Source organism: Adiantum capillus-veneris, chromosome 3 (genome assembly GCF_014529385.1).
Source record: "Adiantum capillus-veneris isolate H3 chromosome 3, ASM1452938v2, whole genome shotgun sequence".
Taxonomy (NCBI): domain Eukaryota; kingdom Viridiplantae; phylum Streptophyta; class Polypodiopsida; order Polypodiales; family Pteridaceae; genus Adiantum; species Adiantum capillus-veneris.
The window spans coordinates 82,476,547-82,497,642 of NC_140933.1; the positions used below are offsets into that span (position 1 = coordinate 82,476,547).

At 44.4% G+C, this 21,096-nt stretch overlaps 1 protein-coding gene and 1 pseudogene across 1 annotated transcript in view; one reads left to right on the top strand and one right to left on the bottom strand.

The window, feature by feature from the left end:
• Positions 1 to 1,669: 1,669 nt before the first annotated feature.
• Positions 1,670 to 21,096, bottom strand: part of LOC147461195 (importin beta-like SAD2) — a 111,346-nt gene continuing 91,919 nt past the window's right edge. The window contains exons 14-22 of the mRNA XM_086508812.1: positions 7,616 to 7,814; positions 7,403 to 7,534; positions 4,676 to 4,779; positions 4,401 to 4,580; positions 4,170 to 4,309; positions 3,926 to 4,074; positions 3,682 to 3,833; positions 3,477 to 3,606; positions 1,670 to 2,188 (exon numbers count right to left, since the gene is read on the bottom strand). Coding sequence (XP_086364938.1) covers positions 2,040 to 2,188; positions 3,477 to 3,606; positions 3,682 to 3,833; positions 3,926 to 4,074; positions 4,170 to 4,309; positions 4,401 to 4,580; positions 4,676 to 4,779; positions 7,403 to 7,534; positions 7,616 to 7,814 — 1,335 coding nt within the window. The 3' untranslated portion in view covers positions 1,670 to 2,039. The remainder of the gene's footprint in view (positions 2,189 to 3,476; positions 3,607 to 3,681; positions 3,834 to 3,925; positions 4,075 to 4,169; positions 4,310 to 4,400; positions 4,581 to 4,675; positions 4,780 to 7,402; positions 7,535 to 7,615; positions 7,815 to 21,096) is intronic.
• LOC147461196 (uncharacterized) lies at positions 14,702 to 17,377 on the top strand (annotated as a pseudogene).

The following is a 21,096-nucleotide window of genomic DNA, read 5'->3' on the forward strand; positions in this document are numbered from 1 at the left end:
GGTCTTTGATATTCTCATACTTTATAAAGATTTAGGTTGGAATTTATTATTTTCCTCTCTATCAACATGAATTGCAAAATTTAAGAGCAGCACAATTGTAAATTGAGAGACTTTTCTTGAACACTAGCTACAATAATCTTTCAAGCTTACTTCCATGAATAAACTAAACAAGTCTTTTGCAATTTTTTCGAGTGTGATCATCATTCATTTTCACCTAAAATAGTACAGTACATCAATTAGTCCTTATTTAGTACTTAATCGTGAATTATTGATTGTTCACACCTAAAAGAGTATATTGTGGCACTTGTTTTTCCCGTGGCTTGTGCTTGTTTACACTTTTGTTAACTAAATTATTCAGTACTCACTTCATAGGACTATATCCAACTAAACTTAGTGTCAAAAAGCAATTTGTCCAAACATAGTTTGACCCATCTCTTCTTGTGGCGAAAGTCAAGAGTTACTTTGCCAAGGGGGAAACTTGCTTCCTACCCCCGCCAGCTTGCCAGAAGCTAAAGCCTCGTTTGCCTTACCAGTTTTAGTCCAAAAAAGTATCCAACAACACGGTTCAGCGTTTTAGTGTGGATTGATTCGAGTCCTACTTACCTTACTCCTAACAAACAAGGATATACAAAAACAAACAAAGAACAATGGGCTTGAGCCCAATGAAGATCTATACCTATTTTTTACCAGGAAACCTCAAGCACCGCTCACCCCGTGAACCTGCTAGCAACGAATGGAGACTCATCTCATGGAGCATCAACATTGATAAAATTCCGTGCCTACCAATCGAATGTTACGTATGATCAGCAAATCCTATCCTTGACTATCACACTGCCAAGTAAACATCTCCACAAATCTTGATTAGCCCAATACAACAGACTACAGAGTGCATTTTAGGTCGCTTACGAGGTAAATTTCTATGCTTAAGCACCAAAAGTAGTAAGTTTCACAAGATTAGTGAAATTAGAGAGATTAGTGATCCAAAGAAAGGTTAAATTGGAGACTAACGAATTCACATCAACAACCAAGACACTCGGTACCTGTTGGCTACATCAGGATGCCATAATTAACTTTATTGCTTTCCATCTTGCACCGTAGGCCCCTGAAAACAACTTTTAACCTATGGAGATTAAAAAACTGCTAATGACAACTTACACGCCAAAACCAAAATTGCTCACCATCTGCCTCAAATCTGAAGCCATCAGATATTAAACATCGGTGCCATAATATAGAGGTTTAACAACTTTCTCAATGATTAAACAGGTAAGATCAATGTTACACGTTCTATGCATAATTCGTTAGGCTTTGTCAAGTGGGAACGTCTGCCGCAATCTGATGAACATTTTGCTTTAGAAAGATTCCTTGAGATAGCAGTTTAAAACATTCCTGATGTCTTCAGAAGCATAATCATCCAGCTGACCAGATTGGACGAACAGTACACCGGTTCATTTTCATGCTCTACTAAACTAAAAGCATTTGGCTTAAGGCTTTAATTGTAGAGAAATTAGATGCTAACAGCAACTTGCTCAAGCTTTCTCCTCTTAATGAGGAAACATAAGAAAAGATTCCAAATGGGGAGACAAAATTAAAAAATTCCATGCCCACACTTGCAAGAGCAGAGACAAGAAGAAGAAGGCAGGCGGGGGGGGGGGTTATATACTTAACTGCCTGATTGCAAATTCCTTTATTTTCATGCCCAAAACGGCACCTTCAAGTCTATATTACATGGGTCCCTAAAAACTAGGGAGGCTTAGGGATCCCACCATCATTATACATGTGTGTTTACAAGAAGGCCAGCAGCTCTGCTTGTTGATGTACACAACAAAACCTGTGAGATCAGCATCACTGAGAAGAACCTAGGCTCTTTTCTCCTCTTTTCTAAGACTTTTTCAAACCTCGCTAGTGGGTGTGAAATATATGATGGTGGAAGTACCAAAATGCTTGGCTCATTCAACACAAAGAATAATAGAAAGACCAATCAAAGTCCACCACTTACTCTGCAAAAAATAGCGGCTGATGGCAGCCCTTGATAACACAGCTCAAGCAGAGGCCTTGACACTAGATTCCTTCTCCAGCTCCTTTCTTCTCTCTTCGGCATGTTGTGTAACTCCATGTGCCATAGCCTGATGCTGAAAATCTAACGATTGTGACAAGGCCTGGAATCTCGTCGGGTCTGCCACTGACATACCTGCCCCAAAAATAGTATCATAAATTATAACAGTGAAGCCCTTGCTGCATTGCTGTTATCAATTCATCAAAAGACAAATAGTGCACAACACTTCACTCCAGAAATTATGCAAAGATATGATCCTGCATGCCGGCCCCCCGCATGCCCTATCAAAGTGACTACAACTGTAAGTAATGAACAATAGAACCTGAGTCCCTCACCAATAATGACTGTTCCCAGAAGTAGAGAGAAGAGAAACGGAAAAAAGTTTAAACGTCGTAGAAACAATCACAAGAGACCTCAAAGATCTATCCGACCAGTCTTGGATGCAAGACCTGATACTCCAGTGGGAAACCAATCTACAACACTCAGGTGATAGGAGCATGTTCATAAACGAATGAAAGACATCAAAGAACATCATCATTCATTTCTGCTGTTTGCATCACATAGGCATACTCTAGACCTGCATGTAAGCTAATGAGGACAAAAGGAGGCTCTGTGCATAAAGGAGATGGTCAGACCTGCATGTTAGCTCACAGGAGGCTCTGTGCATGGAGGAAATGCAAGCGTAGGTGATTGCATCGCGAGAGATGCCTCCGCTTTGCATCCGCTGAAAATAGCCCAGAATTTCCTGGCATTGCCCCCGTTCTGCATATCTTGTAATCAAAGAATTCCAAGGGACAACCTCTCGGACTGGTAGGTCCTCAAGCATTTTCTGTGCGTTCTGAAGAACACCAAGTCTTTTTTATCTGCCATTTGTACACTAGTGCGTCCGGGTAATGTCCTTCATTAAGATTAAATCTAGGTAGGATGCAAACACAAATAGGACATAGTTTTCCCACTGATCAGTTCTTATAGCTTGCTCTCAAGTATGCTTATAGTTGATAGTTTTCCCACCGATCAGTTCTTATAGCTTGGTCTCAAGTACGCTTATGGTTGAGGGTCGAGAATTCTTGGAACATATGGAACTCATCATCAAAAAAATTTCAGATGAAGGATAATATAGCATTCACTAATCCAGGTGCATACTAACATGCATATAGACACCAAAAAAGATGGAGATACAAAAGTGGTACAATTATGCTAGATAGAAGACTGAAACAACATCGTTTACGCTGGACAGCTTAATCCTGCAATTTTGAAAGGAAAATACAGAAATGCTAGTTCTACACTTTAACAAATCAGTAGCATATTGGCGAAATAATCTATCTGTCGCATAAACTGAGATTTGTATCTCTATTCTCCATTTAAAAATTTCTAGCCTTGCATATGATAAAAGAAAACGACCAACAGTTGAGCAACTCTTAACCTTTAATTGCATCTGTGAAAAATATGAAGGGGTCAATATCATCAATTGGGGCTTGAAACTCCTCATCATCTGTAAACTCATCTTCGCTGTCATCATCCTCATTCTCCCCTCGAGTGCGAAAAGCACTTGCCTGAGACATGTATCAACAAAACTAAGAAATCCACAATGAACCAGACAAGCTTCACCCAAACCTTTAGATGCCGACCTGTGCGGCAAGCTTCTGAAGCCTACGGCTATTAACTTCCTCCCCTTCCTCATCCTCCTCCCCAGGCTCCCTGGACCAGTCCTCATCTTCATCAGACAATAGGTCTTCAGCTTCTCCATCCTCATCAGAATTTTCACCTTTCCTTGCTGACTCTGTTAGAAAACAGCAGAGAAGGTCACGACATTAACAACGAACTGATGAGTTCAGACAAGATGCACGCTTCATCTCTGAAAAGCAATCCAACCTGCTTTTTGTTCCTTGTAGGCAACAAGCAGTTTAAGAACCACCTTAAACACCTGATCAAAGCCCAGCCGCAGCTCCTGCGGCAAGGCCTCAACTGGTAGTAGAAGCAATGATGCTAATCCGAGTATACATACCTTCTTGTCATGCTCCCTACACTCCAACATGAATGCCACACTTATCATCAAGTTCTGAGACAGAAAACCTACACAATATTTGCCAAATGACTTAAGAGAGGTGATTATAACCTCCGAAAATGCACTGGCTTGCCACTGTTTTTGGTTTTATAAATGAGCTGCAACCAAAGCTGAAAGAATTCTGCTGTAGCTCCCAGTTTCTGTAAGACATTTAAGGTCAATGCCGCATTGTAATAAAGCGCATTGGCAACCTGAACAAGGGCAAGACATTACCATTAATGCATGTCCAGGATCCTAAGGCATTCAACTATTCCTAATTGTAGTACAAATCCAGAAACTCACCACAGCAATAAGGAGGTCTTTCAAATAATTCTTCTGTGTACGACGTAGTCTGTCAACAGTGATTCTTATGTATGGCTCAATCCATTCATCAATCCTGCCTTTACAGTTCTGTAGCACTACTTCAATCAGCTTTGGGGCAGGCTCTACATCACTGTCCTCCAGATTTTGTTCTGATAAAAGCTAAGTCATCATAAAAACTGGCATATGAGAGAAACAATCAAAATAAATCTACCAAAGACAATTTTCACATCATTCACACAATTAGCTGTACTTACACAGGAAATCATTTTGAACAGACTTTTTTGATAGTCTGGAGACTTGCAAGTGAGAAAATGCTCTGTGCTTCGAGAAACATAGTTGTCTAGAGGTGTTAGAATATCTGAAATAACCAGCACCAAATCCAAATGAGAGGGAAGGTATAAGAAGGCCTGTGAAGGTGCCTTTCTGGAACATGACTTATATAAACAAAATCGATGCTGTTTGAAACAACATCAAAGATACATTTAGAAAATGTACAAAACAAAGAGCAGTTTCCTAATCAATCACGGTCAGAAACCTGCTATGTTAAGATACAGCATGCAATCCTGATTCAAGTACATATATCTAGATAAATTCAGGAAAAGCCCACATTCACCTTTTAAGGAAAGCGAAGGATATAGAATGATGTCAGTCAGCCACACCATAATACAATCATCAGCTTCATCACGATAGTATAGACTAGATAGTACAACATCCCCACTAACGCCATCAGAGTCCAATAATGAGTGTAGAACAAAGTATGCTCTCCGACACACGCACCCACATGAGCATCCATCAATACAAAGATCTGTGTACTGAGTTTCTGTCATTGCTAGAGAGAGAAAAGGCAATTGGGCCAGAATAAACTCAAGCATTAATGAATTAAATACAAAAGATCACCTGCATATAACTAGGACAAAAACTTCACAATGTGAAATCTAGATGTCTGCTATACAGCTATAGGATAAACCTAAATGAACCCAGCAAAGACCTAAATGTGAATCTACATGTCTGCTATACAGCTATAGGATAAACCTAAATGAATCCAGTAAAAACCCAGAACTTGAAAGGAAAGTTCAAGTTGTAGACAATGATGGTCACCCACAAGACATTGTAACCATCAGCTTTCTTATGATTAGTATAAACTGATACTATGGCATCCCTAATAATGTAGTCAATGCCAAACAGTGGTTGTAGAACTAGGTATCAACATATGCTCCCAAATCACACACCCACATGAGCACACAAGAATAAAAGATCTGCATACTGGTGAATGTCACACTGGTGCACCCAAGGGCCAGTCATGCCAAGGTGGCGGCCAGCCATTCCCTGCACCAAAAGGTAAACTTGGCCTCGTGCATGTCAGAGGGGGAACCTACCCCCCCACCCACCCCAGGAACATTTCGAACACAGAGACTATCTGCAAAAGGCGTGATAAAGACCGTGCGTCACTATATTTGAGCTCTGGCATGCAGCAAGAAACCGTGAGCTAACAATAACTTGCTGGGAGAACAGGCCAGATTTTTGCTCTAAAACCAGTGTGACAGGAATTGGGTGGCTGCAAGAGAGCAGCTCACTGGGGCACCCCCCAGTGTGACACGTGCCTGAATTTCTGCCACCCCAGCATTAGACATCATCAGCCATGATGAAGCCTAACACTACATGAAGAATTGGAAAAAAAAAAACTAAATTTTTCTACAAAGAAAGTCAGACAAGTTTGTTGGGAAATATGTTCTCTCTTACCATTGCATCAAGTACCAAGGGCATAGCACGTCCACATCCATAAAGATTGCTCAGAAAGCCTATCACATGACTGCAAGGGATTTGCAGAGGTAGAGAGTTTTGATGTTCAACTCACACGAAAGTTGTTGAGTTGGTGTTACTTGTTTTACTTGTTTAACATGTTTGAGTGCATCTGCGCATACCTACGGGCTTCTTACAGCTATCAATGTGGGTTCTTCACAATGGCAACAAGCTTGAGTTGTGTGAAGCAGTCATGGACGTTTGAGAAGGGCTATGAGTTCTAGTCTCATGCAAGCGCTGTGTAAGTCTTTGGGATTAGACTTTCGCATAAGCGTGGAGGAGCGATTGTGGCTTCTTAGGATGGGCATGAGCATCAGCTTGACCAAGCTGCTATGGAGTCTCAAAAAGACTGTCTACATAGCCTTGCCAAGCAATTATACGTTCCTAGGGACCGCCATACGATAGGATCGACATCTAGGAAGGTGGTTTACAGAAGCATGTATGCATTTCAGGCTTAGTTTTGAGTCTGTTGCTTGACACTGATTTGTATTACTAAAGCTGGGCCTTGGGAGTCGTACAAGATGGCCATACAAGGCGTGAATGCGGCATGCCAATATAGTGGATGCTTGCAAGTTTAGATGCAGCGAACCCTCTTGAATGCCATTGGCAGAAGCCATGAGTAGAAGGCCTGAGAGCAGTCCTTTGACTATTAGAGTCCCTAAAACATCTTGAGGTGCACAAGCACATGGCATGTATGGGGTGCTGCGTGTGTATTTTTAGTTCCTGAACTTTTGTTTCAGAGATGGTAAAGGAATTATGAAAAAGTTGAAGATGACTTCTGAAATATACAGAGTGGTACAGCAGGTCTGCATTCACTCCGAGGGTCCTGGATGTTAAATTATACCTTTTTTTTTTTGCATGAAAACAGGGCTGTACTACTGTGGACTGATGCTCAGACTCTGGAGTCTTCAATCTGCATGTGCTTCCAGGTGATGGCTAGAGATACAGTTCAAAAGATTAAAAACCCTCCATGGCTTTATTTTACGAGGCCAGAGTTTTTTCAGAGGCTTTTAGATTTCGGAAAGAGCATTTAGGCTGTTTTGTAAACACCCAAGGGGGCAGTTGAATGCAGAACATGACACACAAGTGAATAGGGAAGCACTCAAGTTGGAAAATCTCAGAAAGAGTTTGATGTAAGCCATACAAGCACATGGCCAAAAGCTAAAACAAGGTCCACTCACTTTCAAAAAAGTCTATTGCCCACTCCTCTGCCGCAGAAACAATAAGTGGCCAGAGGCTCCACATCTCCATGGAAATGGTAGGAGAAAAATAAGTCATGTATGACACAATCTCCAAAATCTCTTCAAAGACATCTGCACCAAGTCAGGTACATTATTGAAGTTATGTTCATAGCACAAATTGAAATACAACGGATACATTAAGCAAAGATTTACCTTGCCCATCTTTTGTTAACATTTTCTGCATTATAGGAAGTAATATAGGTTCAATTTGAGGAAACAAATGTGCCAGGCTGCTAATGGACTCCAGAATAGTACTGATGGCCCGTAAGCATCCAACAGCAGCTAAAGCACCCGATTCATCCTCATCTTCGTCTGCTTCCGAGGACTGTAGGCACTTCCAAAATGCAGCTGCCTGCAATCAAGGCCAATACCCTCAACGTCAGGAAGAACATTACTGGAGACAATAAGCAAAAATTTCATGCTTTAAATTTTAAGCCAAGATTGGCATCCTATAAGCAACAAAAATTGCAGGTAAAAGCAACAAGAAGTTGCAAAAAGTCCATCCTACAAATTTGGGAGCGGTATGGCAACATCTTAGATGACTGCAAATTTGCACTCTTGGTGGATACTTTCATCCCTACTTATTTAGGACACGATTTAACTTGGAATCGCTTGAATGTTTCGAATTATAATTTATTCCTACTACATGTTTAAGAATCTTTGTGTACCCTTTCTGCTCTCTGCAACCCAACAGTAATACATTTCTAACCCTCACATGTTTTGGCCCAATAAGCTCACACTTTGACTAAAGTAAGAGCACTTTGGAGGCACAGCCTAGGGGTTTCACGGTTCCTTGGCTTTTGTGAGCTGCTACGGGAGGTTCTTACAGTGAATGCTTTATATCAGTCGGATGCAGAGCACTGGACATTGTGGATTTCGATTTATTGCCTGAAGTGGACAGAGCATTGGGCAGATTTCTGTAGGCTTATCACAAGCTTTATAGGTACATTTCACTACTGATTAGAGTATCCGTATCCCAGATGTATCCTGTGGTTTGTTCCCCATGATCTCACTGTATATCTTTCAAGGTTTTTTCCCATGTCTCTCGTATACCTATGGTCGATATCATGTGATGCGAAGGGTGAAAAGCCCCACTATTTTGCTTCAAACTCTCCCTCTCTCTCTCTCTCTCTCTCTCTCTCTCTCTCTCTCTCTCTCTCTCTCTCTCTCTCTCTCTCTCTCTCTCTCTCTCTCTCTCTCTCTCATCAGAGATAGCCTGATGAGAGGAGAGGCTAGCCAGTCTCAGAGACGGATCACATATTTAGAGCAGACACTTGACAGCCGGAGGAGCTACTCCCACAACAGAGCTCACATTTGTCTCACACCAGAGGCAAACTGATCGACCGAGCGATTGAGCTGGAGAGATCCAAACGCCCACGAACTGCGGAGGACTACACAGCATCGACGGAGGCTGCATCAGAAGATTTGGATCACTCTAGCCACGCATGCACGACGCCCGGTCAGACTACTGACAATGGAGGAGATTGATGAGATCCGCCAGCGACCGATGCTGGATCTCCTGTGATTTAGCTATTTAGCTATCCCAGCCAGCTGCTTGCTTTGCTTAGTTCACATCGAGCAGCTTAGGATTCCATAGTATTTTTGTTTTGTTATGTTGTTATTTTGTTACTCTGACTTTGTATCAGATCCACCACATTGTAACTTTCTGATCTCATGCGTCACTTTGGCCTTTTGCAGACATTAATATAACATTTCATTTCATATCTATCTATCTGTGTGTGTGTGTGTGTGTGTGTGTGTGTGTGTGTGTGTGTGTGTGTGTGTGTGTGTGTGTGTGTGTGTGCGCGTGCGTGCGCGCGCTCCCGGTGCACTATGAGATCCGTGGCCGCTTTCACTGCTTGTTCAGAGAGAGTTTTGGATCACTTTCTACAGACATGAGATACCCAGACCAAAGATGCCTAGGTTTGTTTTTACTCGAGCTGCACAGACACAGGGAGAGCTTGCTGAGGACATCGTGGGAGAGCCAGTCTCAGAGGCACATCACAGTTTTCTTTACACCAGACAATGAGAAGCCACAGGAACCACAACAGAGCTCAGCTTCAGATCACACCCACACCAGAGGTATGTTGATCCATCGGGCGATTGAGCTAGGGAGATCCAGACTCCCAATACCACGAAGGGCTTCACAATATTGGAGGAGGCTGCAGCAGAGGATCCGGATAACCCTAGCTCGACGTGCGAGGCGCCCAGTCAAAGTACTTACTATGGAGGATATTGATGAGATTTGCCACCAACCAATGGGGGATCTCCTCTGACCCCCCCCCCCCCCCCCCCAAACACCCGTCCCCCCGTTTAAGTTGTACTCAAACATTGTACTAGATTCACCACTTGTAACTTTTTTGGTACTCAAACTTTGTATCAGATCCACCACATTGTAACTTTTTGGTCTCATAGGTCACTTTAGACTTTTTGAAGACGTTAATACATAACATTTCATTTCGTTTCGTTCTCTCTCTCTCTCTCTCTCTCTCTCCCCCACCCCTACAAAAAAAAAACATGATACATGAGGAAAGAAACATGGTTGTACATCTTTTTTCTTTTTATGGAAAGCATGGGTGATACATGGTTGTAACAGTAAGCTCATGACCATGGAGCTCTAAGCTACTTAGGTTGTTTTATTCTTTTTTTTTGTTGAGCTGGAAGAAAATGTAAAAGGCGTACTTTGATATGTCCCATAGGTCGGTTTCGGCCTCCAGTGGATGTTAATATATCTTTCTTTCTTTCTTTCTCTCTCATGGGAAGCATTGGTGAAGTGTCAATCCCCACATGTACGAAGACGCATACCTCACCAGCTGCCCACAAAGCCTCTTTCATGCGGAAAGAGAAGAGGATGTCGGCACCAGAGGTATGTTGATCCATCGGGCGATTGAGCTAGGGAGATCCAGACTCCCACGACCACGAAGGGCTTCACAGTATCGGAGGAGGCTGGAGCAGAGGATCCGGATTACCCTAGCTCGACGTGCGAGGCGCCCAGTCAAAGTACTTACTATGGAGGATATTGATGAGATTCGCCACCAAACGATGGGGGATCTCCTCTGACCCCCCATCCCACCGTTTTAGTTGTACTCAAACATTGTACTAGATTCACCACTTGTAACTTTTTTGGTACTCCAACTTTGTATCAGATCCACCACATTGTAACTTTTTGGTCTCGTAGGTCACTTTAGCCTTTTTGAAGACGTTAATATATAACATTTCATTTTGTTACTCTGACTTTGTATCAGATTCACCACATTGTAACGCTTTGGTCTCAAAGGTCATTTTGGGCTTTTGAAGACGTTAATATAACATTTCATTTTCATTTTCTCTCTCTCTCTCTCTCTCTCTCTCTCTCTCTCTCTCTCTCTCTCTCTCTCCCCCCTCCTCACACACAAAAAAACATGATACATGAGGAAAGAAACATGGTTGTACATCTTTTTTCTTTTTATGGAAAGCATGGGTGATACATGGTTGTAACTGTAAGCTCATGACCATGGAGCTCTGAGCTACTTAGGTTGTTGAGCTGGAAGACAATGTAAAAGGCATACTTTGATATGTCTCATAAGTCGGTTTCGGCCTCCAGTGGACGTTAATATATCTTTATTTCTTTCTTTCTCTCTCATGGGAAGCATTGGAGAAGTGTCAATGGCTTCCCCCACATGTAAGAAGATGCATACCTCACCGACTGCCCACAAAGCCTCTTTCATGCGAAAAGAGAAAGAAAGATGAGGTTTCAAACTACATTGATGGAGATGGTCATAGAGGTGCCCAGTTGGCAGGGACATGGATTCCACTATTGTTATATGCTAATAATATTGCGTTGATTTCTAACTCTTCAGAGGGGATGCAACGTCATTTGGATGCATTGCACAGGTTTGGTCATGATAGTGGTTTGTCTGTCAACCTTGGCAAAACCAAGGTTATGGTGTTTAACACCCCACAATGGCTTAGGAGATCAGCAGCGGAATTCACATATGGTCATGAGACAGTGGCGTATACAGATGCTTACACTTATCTAGGGGTGAACTTTATTGGGCCTATATTTTTGTAGCAGGCTACAGTGTCACTTTCACAGGACACACAATTAGTACAGTTGGTCTAGGCTGGTTCATAGTAGACGGACTCTCTTGGCTGGGCAGTGACACGTGGCAGCAGGGATACGGACGGTGGTCTAGTGGACATCGTGGCCAGGTCACCACCACTCAACTCAGTTTGGGGATAGATTTAGATGGCTGACAATTATGAGCCATTGGTGGCTCTTTATGGTTGAACATATGAGTAGTAGTTGTTGGGTCATCGGATTATCTTCTAGATATATGATCCAGCGTCGTCGTTTTGAGTAGCGAGTCTATACACACAGCACGTCTTCACCATCCCTGCACATTTGAGCCTCGACACCCCATTGTACCTGTGAGCCAGGACTGGAGCTGAGTGTGCTGCCACGCTAGAGTCTGTATCAGTTCTTTCAGATAGTCGAGTAATATGTTGTGGTTTGTTGTTGTTGTGTCTCTGTGAGCTCAGTTGTTGTCTATTGTTCCTTTGTTTTCAATCAGTTTTGAGTGAGATTGTCACACACATTGCACTGCGGAGCACCCACAGTAGAGAGCATGACACACTATCCGCGCTACAGGTGCTCTCATTTTGGCGATCGCGGTGGGACCTCAACTAAAGTCTCACTCTCTGTTGAGATACAAACAGTGAAGCTAGTTGGTTTTTACTCGCCTACCTTGCCTTGCACTGTGTCGTCTGCTAGTCTGTTCTCCTCTCGCCCTGGTCGAACTGGTCTAGTCCTCTCTCGCCCTTGTCCAACTAGCCCTCGTCCCTGGACTAGTCCTTCCTCGACCCTAGTCTAGTCCTCCTCGTCCCTGGTCCAGTCTATTCACTTGCCTGGTCTAGTAGAGTCTGGACCTGTCTTCAGCCAATTAAAGCAATTAAAGGTCTTCTTGCCCAAAGCTGTGTTTGGTTGAGCTTTGGTTGAATTTGTGGTTGCTGGATGACACATACACGGCGGTCATTCGAGCGTCAAAGCGCACTACTGAGTCCTCTGAAGTACTACAATAGAAGACGACCCTTGGTACCTAATAGAAGTCCATCAACCTCATGACCCATACCTCCACATACGACATCACCCATTCCTTCATCCGGTTCCACATCTTCCACGTCACCTTCCCTAGTAAAGCTCTCTCCTATTTTGTTACAACAGGCTATTGAGCAACGGGCTCCTGAGCAAGAGGCCATGGAGGCGTTGGCGTTTGTTTTGGCCAAGGTAAACATCAACTTTCCTACCTTCAAGGGACTCTCTTCAAAAGATGCAGACAACCATGCAAGAAGGTTTGTCTCTCTGTGTAGGAGTCGTGGGTCGTGGTCTTAATAGAGAAGATGCTTATATGGTACTCTTTCCATCTACCTTGGATGGCGTACCAGACAAATGGTACAGTCATTTTGCAAAGAACCATTTTGCAACTTGGGCAGCTTTGAGACAACAGTTCTGTGCAGCATTCAGGCCAGGTGACTACTAGGAGAAGGTTTTGGATGAGTTGGCCAACATGGTGCTCCAGTCAGAGGAGACTTTTGCAGAACTTATGACTAAAACCATGTCTCTGGTTGCCAAGGTTCCCCAGCAACCCGGTGAATTTATGGTTAAGAAGTGCATGGAGAAGGCTCTTCCCAAAACTTCTCACCAAAAACTCCGAGAGAGTCTCCGACCCGACGCCACTCTGGAGGAGTTCGTCGCAGCTGTTACTAGGATAGAGGGGGCTAGGAAGCTGTTCACCAACTCCCCTCACATAGAGACCCCTTGTGTGTTTTCGGAAAGTCGTGCTGATCCATTGACTTCTTTTCGTAGGGAACTTGAAGCCCTAAAACTACAACGCACTCTTCAAGAGAAGAAATCAATCTCTCTTCGACAGGAGAAACCACCACATCTTGAGGTTTTGGATCAAACCAAGAGAGAGCTAGAAGAGCTTCGTCTCAACAGGAGACTAAGGCTATGATATGGTGCAGCTCGTGTCGCTCTCCAGGACATCCTCCACAGGATTGTCCCCTTCGGGCTTATTGCCACTTCTACGAAAAGTCGGGGCATGAAGACAAGGATTGCTACTATATCAAGGGATTGCAACAAATACAACAAAGTCTAGGTCCTTCTCTCCAACAAGGGATAGCACCTGCATCCAACATGGTTTCACCCTATGGCCATCAAAACCCGATGCCACCTCTACTGACAACACCTCCTATGCAAGGTATGCACAACAACTTTGCATCCCCAAGCTTTTATCATGCTAGCACTCCTTCAATTCCCCAAAGATTCTACATGTCAGCATCTGATCCCATGCAGCAAGGATCGAGACCACCTCGCCCCTCCAATAGGCCAATTTTGTGCTACGGGTGCGGGGAGTATGGACTTTATCAGAGCAAATGTCCATTGCCAGAAGAGCCCCTCCTTGCGAACACTACCCTGAAGCTAAGGATCACTATAGTAAGGACTACCCAAAACAACGTGTATCCACATCTGCAAGCACAAGCCATAAAAAGCAGGAGATTACATTCCCAAAGGTTAACCTCATCACAGTAAGCACCATAGTTTTTTTGAGACGCGTCCGATTGCCCGATCGGGCTTCCTCACGCGTGCGCGCATGGTTGCCGCATGGTTGTTGTTTTCGGACGCGAGCAAGGCAGTTTTTGACGCGCTGGCAAAAAACCCCCAATTTCTCAAATGTGGCCCAAAACGCCTCTGCGCGATTTATTAAAAACCTGCAGCCATCCCGTTTCTGCACACAGAGTCCCCATCGAAGCTTGAGAGTCGAAAGGACTCGAGACCGCGAGCCGGGAGCCCTACCCAATGCCCACACTCTGCTGATTCTTCACCTACACCGTCCGTTACTCGTGAGGCCTCCACTTTGTCAAGGTTTGCAATGTGCACCTTGCAAGTTTGCAGAATCCATATGGGCCGAGTGAAGCGTCCCGAATGGCAGTATGTAGAACAATTGAAGCCTCAAAAGAAAGGGAAATTTACATGTAAATGCAAGTATTGTGGGCATACTTGAGACGGCGGTCCCTCCCGTATTCGTGCACATTTATTGTCCCTCTCTGGCTATGGTGTAGGCCCATGTGGACTAGTGCCAGAGGACGTCAAAGAGGTGGTCACAAGATTGCATGTAGATGTACAAAATGATGGGAAGGACCCAAATGCATTTGTAGATGCCTTGGTGGATGATTTGGGAGCTCTCTGCCTCAGGCTCAATGAGTACACATGCATCAAGGAGTGCTTATGTAAGTGCCACTGGGACTTTGGCTTCCAAATCAAATGTGGGGTCCTCGAGCAAGAAGAGGAAGGTTGCACAAGGGCCCTTGGTAAGTGCATTTAGCTTGCAAGCACGCAAGCAAGCAGATCAAGCCTTGCGCAGGTTTTTTTATGCAGAGGACATTCCTGAATGGGAAGTGCGGTGTCCTTTCTTTTTGGAAATAGTCAAGGCAATTGGACAAGTTGGTCCATCTTATGTGCCTCCCACATACAATGCTTTGCGCACCACAGAGTTAAATGATGAGGTCAAATGCATTGGTCATGAGATCATGGGTGTGCGCGAGAAATGGAAAAAACATGGATGCACAATTGTATGTGATGGATGGTCTGACACTAGACGCAGGTCTATCGTTAACTTTCTTGCATGCTCTATACATGGTTCTGTGTTTTTGAAATCTGTGGACACATCTGGGGAGACAAAGACATCAGAATTTATTTTCAAGCAGCTTAAGGATGTGATTATTGGGGTAGGACCCTCCAATGTTGTGCAGGTATGCATGGACACTGCAACTAATTGTGTTGGGGCCGGGCAAATGGTGGAAGAGAAATGGAAACACATTTTTTTCACGAGGTGTGCATGCCATTGCTTGGACCTCTTGTTTGAGGATATTGGGAAGCTCCCTTGGATTGCAAAAATTCTTGAAGATGCAACAAAGGTTGTCACATTTGTCACAAGGAAGTCCACTGTCTTGGCATTGTTTCGAATGCTTAGCAAGAAGGAATTGTTGAAGCCATCGGCCACTCGATTTGCCTACTACTTCATCATGTTGGCTAGCCTTGTGGATGAGAGATGTATGCAAGGTGTGCGTAGGCTTATGATTGATGCAAAATTTGTGAAAATGAAGGCATCTAGGACTGCAAAGGCCATAGTGGTCTCGGACATTGTGTTTAATGCTTCCTTTTGGCAAGAGGCCAAGTTGATTTTGAAGATTTGTGCTCCCATCTTGAAGATACTTCGTTTGGCTGATAGGAAAGGAGTCACTATGGGGCTTGTGTATGAGCTTACGGATTGCATGGTTGAGCAAATTCAAAAAATGCAAGGTATTGATGCGGCAAGGATGCAAGAGATCAAGGACGTATGCGTTGATAGATGGAATATAATGCACACACCATTGCATGTTGTGGGATACTTGTTGCATCCTATATGGCGAGGAAGAGGGCAATTCAATGACAGTGAGGTTCATGACGGGTGGATGACATTTTTGGACAGGTATACCAAGGGTGATTTGACCATGCAGGGTACCCTCATTGATGAGTTGGACACTTTCCTCACTGAAAGAAAGTCATTTGCTCATCCTATTGCAAAGGATCCAAAGAGAATGCAAGAGGGTGTAAAATGGTGGGAGACTTTTGGGACTTGCACGCCCACATTGCAGACTCTTGCACTTAAGGTGCTTTCTCAAGGGATATGTGCCTCTCCATGTGAGAGAAATTGGAGCACCTTCTCTCTCATTCACACCAAGAGAAGAAATAGGTTACTTGCTGCTCATACCGAGAAGCTTGTCTACATACACACCAACTTGAGGCTCTTATGCAAGATCAAAGAGCGTGGCTATGAGAGAATGGAGGTGACATTGGAGATGCTTAACAAAGAGAAGGATGAGGAGCGCTTGCTTGAGTTGCAGGAGATTCAGGAGGCTATTGCACAGAGCACTGATGATGTTATGGAGTCTCTTCCGATTAGCATGCCCAGTGATATTGCGACTTCATGCTCCGTTGTTGAGGATGAGGCTTGGGATGAGGATGAGGATGACGATGAGGATGATGAGGGTGATGATGATGAGGAGGAGGAGGTGGCCTTTGATGAGAGTTAGAGCTCATTGCATTTTGCTCTAGCCTCGGTCCTGACTCCTCTTAGCTCTATTTATGTTTTGGATTCACTATTTAGCATCGAGCGGCTGGACTCCACCCTCTAGGCTCTATTTATGTTTTGTCATTTGAATTTTGGAGTACTCAGTACTCAGTACACAGTCTTGTTGGTTTTGGAGGCTCCATATTTTTCCATCTAGTACGATCATGATTCATTGATGTATCTATTGATCAGAAATCTTGATCTGTTTCTCGGCTCCCGACTCCTTGATTTAGCTAGATTCTACATTTTCTATGATGTTTTAATGCATTAGGTGGCTTTGGGCTACTCTCTAGAGTCTAGTGTTTTAATTTTAATTGCTATTTGTTATGAGATATATATATATACACTAATTTTTTAGTGCCGTATGGTATTCCACGTATGGAATCTTCGGGGGTCTAAATCGGGCTTATATCGGGCTTCCATACCCGCCCGAGTGAGACGCATGGTTGCCGCAAAAAAAACTATGGTAAACACCATTCCACAGGCCCCGCCTTCCACTCTTGTAGTTGCCTCTCGAGAAGGGTTGAAGCAGGTGGAAGAGCCGGTTGGTGTGCTCACACGGGCACAGAGAGCTGCTCTTGGTCTCAGCCTCCCTGGCGGTCCAATTTTTTCGTCTCCAATTCCACAAATGAGTCAAACTCCCTTAGTAGCTGAAAAACCAGCAGGTAGTGCCAAGTGCCAACCCACCTCTTTTCTATCAGATATTGATGGTGATTTCATGAAAGCAGTTGAGGACTTGCAGAAGCTTAAGATACCGGAGTAAGATCTGATCAAAAGAGACAATCCTACAGCAGAGTCTATCTTGAAAAACACCTTTCAGCAAGCGTCACTGTACGACATGCTTCGACTTGATGCAAATTTTCGAAGTGACACCCTTTCCATCATCCAGTCTCCGTATCCTGATGCAGGGCCTAGTGGCGGGCACCTACCTGTGCAGCCCTTAAGGTCCTACATGATTTCTTATCCAGCTGCTCCCCTCACCGACTACAAAAGTCCTTGTCTCACTGTGTCTATTCTTGGGCATCATTTCTCAGGAGTCATAGGGGATGGTGGATCTGGGATACACCTGATGCCAGAATTTACTATGTTGGCCTTAGGTCTGCAGCCTACCCGCCCTGCTCCATTCACTGTTACATTGGCGGACCAGAGGACAGTCTACCCTGTGGGCATAGTAGAGAAGGAGCCTCTGAAGGTACAAGACTTCACATTTAGCTGGGATTTTGTGGTGGTCAGTCTTCCTCACGTGCAGGGAGGATTTCCTTTGCTTATTGGTAGACCATGGTTGCGGCATACTAAGGCACTTCATGATTGGGAAAACGACACCATGTGGATACATACTCTTGGCTCCCCCAAGCAACCAATTCGGCTCGAAGGAGGTGTGGATCCAGTGGTTCATCACAGCTCATTGTTAGTACAATCGAACCCCGACCTGAGCAGCCCATCCCACCTGACAGGTCTGATAAAGACATACTGCAGTGGTTGGAAGCTACCACCTCGATGCCATGCTATGCGGTCTCTATTCAAACCTCACCTGTGCCGGTAACACTCTCTCTCCCAGCTCCTCAGGCGGACACCAGTGTCCCAAGCCCTACAGCAGAAAGTGTGTCAGTCGAAGAAGTAAGTGTGTTAGTCCCTGATTCCCATGATTCAAGCGTTCCTCTGATGGTACCCGTCGGCCTTGGTGAACCTATAACACATCACCGAAGGAGGAAGAAATCTCCTCTGCATGAACTCGCCAATGATTTCCCCCTTCCTCTAACATCTCCCAGGTCGGACGCCCCGCCCCCTCAAAAGCACTCTGCTATGTCTATGTCTGAAGATTTACCCTTCGAGGAGCTTCCACCAGGATGGTTGCAAGAAGAGTATGCAGAGTTTCCAATCGATCAAACACCAGCCCATGATGTCTCGAAGCACCCTCAACTTCCGAAATACCCTCCACAGTTACACCTCCTAACCCGATCAAAAAAGTCAACCTCGGCAACCCTGACAACTCTCAGCACGTCCTCTTAGCAGCTTGGTTATGGGAGCATCCCACATTACTTGATCAGGTAGTTTCTTTTATACACTCTTTTAAAGATGTTTTTGCTTGGTCCTACAAGGATTTGGAAGGGATCCCACCAGAATGGGGTGTCCACACTATCCCTTTGGTTGAAGGGTCTGAGCCTGTCAGAGACCGAGCTTACAAGCTCAACCCAAAGTATGCAGAGGCTGTAAAGTCAAAGCTTGAAAAAATGCAAGAGGCGGGGATCATTGTACCTGTGGAGCACTCTGAGTGGTTATCACCCATGGTGATAGCGCCTAAGAAGCAGTCCACTAAAATCCATGTGCGCGTAGATTACCGCACTCTGAACAAGGTAACTATCCCAAATGGTTTTCCCAAACCTTTCACTGAGCGTGTGCTCGAAGATGTAGCAAGGCATGTATTGTACAGTTTCATGGATGGGTTCAGTGGATACAATCAGTTGGGCATCCATCTAGGTGATCAGCTTAAAACAGCCTTTGTGACTCCCTGAAGTATTTTTATCTACACTAGGATGTCATTTGGGTTGAAAACACTCCACCTTCCTTCAATCGAGCAGTATATCTTATATTATGTCCTTTACTTACGGATCATCTTCGCATCTTCATGGACAATTTTTGGACCTTCTCAGATGCCCAATGTTCAACCCCTTTGGAAAATCTAGAGGAGCACCTCGTACAGCTCTCTACTGTCTTCTCGCGTGCAAAGAGGCACGCCTAAAGCTCAATCATAACAAATGTCATTTTTTGGTCACTGAGGACACACTTCTAGGCCATGTGGTGTCTACCAAAGGTTTAGCGCCTGACCCAAAGAAGATCGTGGCCATCTTGAAGTTACCACCTCCCATCAACCCGAAAGGTGTTCAAAGCTTTGTAGGCCACACAGGCTATCATTGCAGGTTTATACGAATGTATGCACAGGTGGCTCAACCATTGACCCGACCACTAGTGCTACTGTACCCTTCCAATGGTCAAAACCTAAGGCTGAAGCATTTGCATACCTCAAAAAACGCCTCACTGAAGCACCTAATCTAGTGGCTCCAGATTGGTCTCTACCTTTTCATGTGCATACTGATGCTAGTCAACTGGCTGTGGAGGCTGTGCTGACTCAGCCTAGTAAGGAGTACAACCTAGATCGCCATGTTCACTATGCTAGTCGCCTGCTCACCAAAGCAGAGCGCAACTACACCACCACAGAAAGGGAAGGTTTGGCTATGGTATTCTTTACAGATGTTTCGTCATTACCTGTTAGGGGTTCACTTCACTATCATCACGGATCATCATGCGCTACGCTATCTTTTGAATAAACCCCAAGTTGCAGGAAGAGTCTAGAGCTGGCTACTCATATTCCAAGAATTCGATTTCGAAGTAGTTCTTAGTCCAGGCAAGAGGCATGTCATGGCCGACTATCTCTCTCGCATACATACAGGTGAGCCCGATACTAAGATTGATGATGACGTTCCGGATAGTCATCTCTTTAAGATCGACAGGGCCCAGAATGGTATGGAGATGTGTTACATCTGCCCTCTACTAGCCTATATCTTGAGAATGCTTCTCCCTTGCAAAAAAGAAGACTCTTGTTGAAGTCTAGACCATTTTCTATGATTGGTGGACAGCTCTACAAATCTGGGACAAATGGTGTGCTGTGCAGGTGCGTCTCCCGTCATGAAGTAGACCACATTTTGGAGGATGCACACAGTGATTCTACAGGTGGCCACTACCCTGGTCACATCACGGCGCAAAAAATCTTACAAACCGGCTTATGGTGGCCCTATATATTTAGAGATGCTATTGCTCATGTCAAGATTTGTGATGTCTGTCAGCGATGTGCGCCCAAGCCTAGCAAGCAATCCAATCACCCTCTGCAGGTATCTATGGCGTGGTTGCCCTTTGAGCGATGGGGCTTAAACTTTATTGGTCCAGTTACTCCACCTGCTCAACCCGGCAATCGTAAGTATCTCCTGGTAGCAACGGATTATGCAAACAAAGTGGGCCGAAGTGGTGGCTACCATCGACCATACAGCCGCCACTGTCGCAAAATTTTTGTATGAAAATAGTTTTTGCAAGTTTGGGTGCCCTCTGGAAATCACCAGTGATCGAGGTAGTCATTGAGTCAACGACCTGAACTCCACACTTTTCACGAACTACAAGATTTTTCATCCCAAATCTTGCTCTTACTATCCTAGAGCAAATGGGCAAGCTGAGAGCACTAACAAAGTGCTGATCACACTTCTCAGAAAAGCTTGTCACCTGCATCCAACGTCTTGGGCTCAGGCTATCCTCGGCACAGTTTGGGCTTATCGCACCTCCTTCAAGGCAACCACTAACTACACCCCCTTCCAACTAGCTTTCGGTCTAGAAGCAATTTGCACCATATGAGTTCAACTGAGGTTTAGCAAGAGTGGGAAGTGTTCGTTGTCACAACGGGGATTGCTTCCGCAAACCTCTCTCGTCTCTCAATGT